The sequence below is a fragment of the Chrysochloris asiatica genome, unplaced genomic scaffold (genome assembly GCF_000296735.1).
Source record: "Chrysochloris asiatica unplaced genomic scaffold, ChrAsi1.0 scaffold00098, whole genome shotgun sequence".
NCBI lineage: Eukaryota > Metazoa > Chordata > Mammalia > Afrosoricida > Chrysochloridae > Chrysochloris > Chrysochloris asiatica.
The window spans coordinates 6,890,412-6,896,411 of NW_006408616.1; the positions used below are offsets into that span (position 1 = coordinate 6,890,412).

The window sequence follows — 6,000 nt, forward strand, 5'->3', positions numbered from 1 at the left end:
TGAACTCTTCCCTCCATTTCTGTGACTTGAAAGAATACAGGATAAATCCATTCGAACTTGTTTTCGTATCTTTTTGTTTTGTTTTTAAGTTCAGTGCACATTCATTTTTTTTACAGCAATATTACAAAACTTAGGAACATTATGAATTAAATAATGACAGGGTGGAAACAGATGTACTTGATATATATGAATATATGTACACATATGTAAGTAAGTATATGTACACACATATACATACATATCATGACTAGGAAGAAATTAAGATGAGCCAATTAAGTCATGGTCCATTTCTCAATAAAATACTAAAAAATGTACTGAGATTTTGGCCTCCTTTCTGTATCTCTTTCCCTGACTTAGTTCTGATAATGGCCTAACTCAGAATCTCTTAACCAGTACAAGTTATGAAGAGATACCATTTAAACAACCTCAGAACAGGTTGCAATCTAATCAGCTGCATGCATCCTCACGTCTTCCTTTTGGAAAAAATAAACGCCTTTTCAAAAACTGAAGAGTAAGTTCATTTCCACAAGATCCTCATTTTACTTATGGAAAACCTCCTAAAAGTGGCAGAGCAGCACTGAAATAGAGGCAGGTATCAACTTCACCTTCAAAACACCTTTTACCTATGGGGTCCTGGGTTCAATGAGCTCACCTACAGAGACCCTGCTGACTTCTACTACATTTAGGTTCCACATTTTAAAAGATAATGGAACATGCTCTAAAGGGAGGCGAAACTAATTTTGTGAAGGTCTTTAAAGAAAAGAGTCTGTATTGCAGAGGATCTTTTACTGCTGGTGGGAGGAGGAAGGGATGTCAGTGTGCGGAGGGTGGGGTGGTGAGGGATGAGCAAAACAGAAACTCCAAATGTACAAAAAACACCTGGGTTTTTTTGTTTGTTTTTAAGCCTGGCGTGCATCTATTACACTTCCTCCCTTAAAAACGTTAAGGGTGTTTAATTTATTATTATTATTATTATTATTCCGCATGATCCTGTCCTTTCTAAGAATGGGGTGCAAAGATTCAGGGGGTTTCCTTTCCTGGCTGCGAGGGTTCTTCCTGAGAAGAGCTCTCCGGGTTCCCCGGCTCGCGGGGGGCAGCGAAGGGCAAGTGGGTGCGGCCGTGCGGGTGATGGGGATGCAGCGCCCCTGGGGGCGCCACTTCGTGCGGCAGGAGGGTCGTGGCGGCGGCGCCCGCCTTCTCGGGAGGGGGCGACAACACAGAGGATAGGCAAGGGAAAGCGGCGGCAGCAGCAGCGGCAGCAGCGGCGGCGGCGGCGGCCGGGGCGGGGATGCCGGGGTACAAGAGCGGAAACGGGGCGGTGGCTGCCGGGTACAGGTACTTCTCCAGGCCATTCTTGTCCAGGAAGGGCTGCATGTATGCGGCGGCCGCAGAGGGCGAGAAGAAGTAGAACGGCAAGCAGAAGGGAGCCGCGGCGGCTGCCGGCTGCGCGAAGGGCGCGCCCCCGCCTCCGCCGAACGCCACCAGTGAGCTGAGCAGGGCGGCGTCGGGTCTCAGCAGCGCCGCTGCCGCCGCAGGGTCGGGCCCCAGAAGCGCTGCCGCAGCCGCTGCCGCGCCGCCCCCCAGGCCGCCGCCGCGTACATCCAGCTTCATCCTTTTGGGCGCCGGCGAATCCTCCCCGGAGGGCTCCTGCTTAATGGTGACGAGGCTAGCTCCCGCGCCTTTGCCCTTCTCACGATCCGGCCGGGCCTCGGCCTCGCCGCCGTAGCCACTGTCGGTGTCCGTGTCGTTCTCCGCGGCAAGCTCGGCGCAGGGCTGAGTCCGCTGGATGACCGGCACGCAGTGGGCGAGGGGCTCCAGCTTCTGCCCAACACGCTCCAGGCAGGGGGCGGCCGCGGACCCCGTAGGGACGGCGGCCGAGGGCGTGCCAGTTCCTTTGCTCAGTGGGACCTGTTGAGTCAATAGCTGAGGGGCAGGCAAGAATTGGGTGGCCACGGCGTGCAAGTGGTTGATCAGCTGGACACACCGCGGCTCCCTGGGCGTCCAGCTCTCAAACCGGGAGAGGTATTGCAAGACTTCTTTGGCGCAGGTTTGAAATCCCGAGTGGAAAGCATCCAAGTCGGACTGAATAGGCGATTTTAGAGATCGCTCCCCTAGGGTGAGAAGGGGGGGAGGGGGAAGCAGCAAAGGAATAAAGAAGAAAAGGAAAATACCGACGTTAAAACATCTGCTTATCACGTGGACCCTGCAGTGACTAAAGTGTGCTCTATTTTCCTCAGTAATCGAGTGATATAATCCACCGGTTGCCGTGACAAGGGGGGTGGTGGGAGTGGGTAGCAGAAGGGGCGCTCTACTGCCAGCTGAAAACCCAAAGCGGAGAGGGTGCGACCGCCACTTTAAATAAAAATCTGATTCCTCTGAGTTTTGCAGAAAGCTACGAAGCTTCAGGAAATGGGCACTTTCCAATGAAGGGAAAGTATAAGCAATTTCACAAATGCAAGTGAGAGCATGGTCTCACTGAAGTGGGGGAGGTTATCCTAACTGTAGGTTGCCCTGCTTCATCAGGGTGGGATGGCCTCCCGGAACTGACTTACCATTCTGTAAAGCAATTATCTTCTGATGCTGCTGCTCCGTTAAGGCTGTTAAAGCTTTTAAGTGTTTCAAAGTTAATTCCAAGACTACCGCTTTCTCCAGATGCCCCAGGGTCTGCAGTGGTGCAAGAGAGGAGGGAGTACGTGTTTACTTCAAGACTCGTATTTGGCTTGATTGACGCTCCATTCAGCTCAGCAATTTAAAAGCAAACACTTTGAAAGAAGTACTACAGTTCTTATACTACTTCTAGTTTTCTACAAGACAGGTTAGAAATGATTTCTTGCCTTCAGTTGTAAGTACCTACTACTCTGAGTTTGTGAGAAACTCTGAACACTATAGCACAAGTTGTAAATCAGGCATCTACAATTTACATTTATTTTGCTATCTCTGAGAGGTCCTACCAGGCTATTAACACGCACTTGAAGAACACCAAAGAATGAAAATGTGCATCTTACTGTCAATTTCAGATGTTCAGGCAGTAAATCCTTTAGTTGAGCAATGCATTCATTAATCCGGTCTCTTCTTTTTTTTTCTATTAATCTGTGCGGTAATTTGTAGGTATCCTTAATATATGGAAAGTCGTAGAAGAAAAACAATAAGCTAAACATTCATTTACTGCACATAACAATACCCCTCCCCCAACATACTAGAGGATAAACTATGCCCAAGAATTCTCTTTCCTCTGGACTGTTCTGAATGCAATTTAAATTCAGGTATGATGCTTAATCTCCCCCTGAGAGTATCCAGCAAGCCACTTAAAATTCACAGTTGGGGACGCTTGGGGGCTGGAATATGTTTGCGGGTTGTGAAATCAATAGCCCTGATTAACTATCCAGTCAGGTTATAGGGAACATTGGAAACTTACACGTACCTTGCTGTCGTCTCTTTTCATGCTCCTTTTGGGTTTACACATATACAAAGAGGAATAATCCAGTCTGCAAAATAGAAATCAGCATCAGACACCCAGTCGGGGAGGGGCTCTGCTCTCTCTGGCTTCATACCACTTTCTGGAGAAGAGAAAAATCTACACCAAAGCCTAGACAGATTATTGCAAGGGTGCGTGCACCTTACCCTATAAAATCCCTATGTTCCAGTAACTGTCTGTCTTGCAAATGAGGAATTCCTTCGTCCATGTTCAAACGCTGTCCGTTTCCTCTGTTTCGATATTTGGGGCTCTGTTCTATAATCTGTGGGACGGTAGCCTTGGGAGATCTTGGGGGATCTGTGCGTCTCCAGTCTCGCTCGCTCTCTCCCTCTTCAGTGCAGTGTTGAAAGTGTGAAGCAGTTGGTTTCCCCCCCCACACCCCCCACACCGCGCTCGCTCTCTCGCACACACACGCACACGCACACACGCTCGCACATTCGCCCCGGCCCCACTGCACTGGTAGTTTGCTCTCACTCCGGGCAGTGTTTGGCCACAGGGCACGCGCGTCGCCGGCCAGACTCGCATCCAGCTCACGTGCGGAACGTACCATCCGCGGTCCAGCTCGGAGGGGGGGCGGGGAAGGAGGGGCCGGGCCGAGCTGGGAGGGGGCGTCAGGAGAGGAGGGCGAGGGTAGGCGAGCGGCTGGAGAGGGCGGGGACACCTGACCAGGGCCACCGGAAAAGAAAAACAACTTTGGCCAAGCAATTCATCTTCCCAAAGACGTTGCAGTCGGTTGGGGGAAGGGGAGGGAGCACTAAGGGTGTGGAGCACCCTGGGCTTTCTCAACTCGGAAATGCGACTCCCTAGGTTAGTCCTTCATTACAGAGCAGGGACGTGAACGTGGCTTTTTGCTTTTCCTCGGACAGTGCGTTGGTTTGGACCAGGGAAAGGAAAGAGAAAGAGAATTCGCGGTGGGTAAACTTCAGTCCCGAAGGAAACATTTGGAGACTTGTTCACAGCTCAGTGGCCTGGGAGATCCCTTGGTGCTGGCTAGGGGTTGCCTTCAAAGGGGGCGATTTGCAATCCATTCCCTAGAGGTTTAAAAATAAAATGTAGTCATTGGGTCAGAATGTCGCAATCCAAGTGTCTTTAGGCGACCCGGTGTCCCTGGGTCATGTAAACTTCCCGCAGCAGCCGGAATTGCGGTGCCACTAATCCCAGCACCCGATGACGACGTTTGGGGCCTCTAAAGCTCCGGGAGGACCGCGGCAGGGAGGCTGCATGGGGGTGGGGTGGCATGAGAGGGGTACCTCGGAAAAGCAATGCAGCATTTATCACTCGCAGGCTAAACTCCGCCGCCTCTCTGTGCCTCGGGTGGCGCTGTGCTTGTCCCCGCGCTCCCCCTCCTCGTGTGATAAACGTCGCCAGGAGTGTGCAGTGCCCACGTTTACTACCTCTGGCACCTCCAATGACTCCCTCCTTAATCCTGTCTCAAATGGGTACCAGCACAGGGCCAGCAACGTGATCCGACCTGCCGCTACTGCCACATCACTGCGCGGGGAACCCGTGCGCGCGCGTGCGCTCGCCCAGTATCCGCGATGCTAGGTATCGGGAAGCGCAGACCAGCGCGAGCCTGGCTGGCTACCTTTCCCCAGAGCCATCCCGGGAGCGTGACTCACTGCTAGTGAGAGTTGCCAGGAGGTGTCAGAGATGCGCAGAGCCCAGCTGCTCTGCTCAGCGAAGGACAAGAAGCCTCGGCGGTCAGGGGAGGGCTGTCCCGTGAGACTCCCAAGTATCCAGCCTCGTTTGCTGAAGCTATACTGATCGGCCTGAGGTGGTATCTGGGTAGGGTGAGGTAGGGTGGCTGTGAACACCTAGAGAGAGAGCGCCGTGCAAAGGTTTTTACTTCCTGTACTCGAGAAAACTATTTACATCCTCATTCTCCCTCGAGTGATTCCTAAAACATTAATTATTGCTAGTGGCATGTGAACTAAAAGAAGAACGCAGAATGCACAGGCACCCGGGCCACAGCCGGCACAGGAGCCGTAGATACGTGTCTGCTGGCCCGCCCCACCGGGCGCAGGTTCCGGGGACAGATCTGGGTCGCGGGAAGCAGCGGCTGGAGGAGGTCACGTGTCTGCGGGAGTCGCGTCTTCTCTCCGCCTCCAGGAGCCGCCCGGCCACCGACGGTAGCGCTGCTGCAGTCTCACGAGTCCTGGGCGGAAACGCGCACCGCGTCTGGCTTGGTGATTCGGGAGGCGGCGGCGGCCCAAGCTCACCCTGGCGTGAAGAGACACTCGCCGACTGTCCATTTCATCTGTTTAAAGGGCCGTTTTAGGTTTCTCGATTTCCTCGGCATCAAACAAGCAATTTAATAATGATAATACTTAAAAAGAAGGAAAAAAGAAACCTAAAAAATACTGGGGTTACTTTAAACCTCTGTCCAACCTCTTCCTTGTTTCCAAGTGGAAATTGAGCCCTAAAAAGCGGTATTTCCTGATTTCCTGACCGAACTGTGTCGTGTTTATCTCTAGTTCTTAATAGACTCAACTAGGGGAAAGATGCAGTTGAGGTGAAATATATAT

General features: G+C 51.9%; 1 protein-coding gene across 1 annotated transcript; it reads right to left on the reverse strand.

Moving 5' to 3' along the window:
• Positions 1-1,020: 1,020 nt before the first annotated feature.
• Positions 1,021-3,683, reverse strand: BHLHE41 (basic helix-loop-helix family, member e41). Its single transcript, XM_006866981.1, has 5 exons — positions 3,622-3,683; positions 3,422-3,485; positions 3,006-3,113; positions 2,553-2,664; positions 1,021-2,111 (listed from the first exon to the last, which is right to left on the reverse strand). The coding sequence occupies exons 1-5, from the start codon at positions 3,681-3,683 to the stop codon at positions 1,021-1,023; spliced, it is 1,437 nt and encodes a 478-aa protein (XP_006867043.1).
• Positions 3,684-6,000: the final 2,317 nt, after the last annotated feature.

Bases quoted from the DNA above. Each gene is read 5' to 3' on its own strand.
- BHLHE41 (XM_006866981.1), bottom strand. From the start codon at position 3,683: ATGGACGAAGGAATTCCTCATTTGCAAGACAGACAGTTACTGGAACAT. The intron at 3,114-3,421 runs GTACGTGTAAGT...CCATATATTAAG, and splicing joins TGAAAAGAGACGACAGCAAG to GATACCTACAAATTACCGCA. The intron at 2,665-3,005 runs GTAAGATGCACA...GCACCACTGCAG, and splicing joins CTGAACATCTGAAATTGACA to ACCCTGGGGCATCTGGAGAA.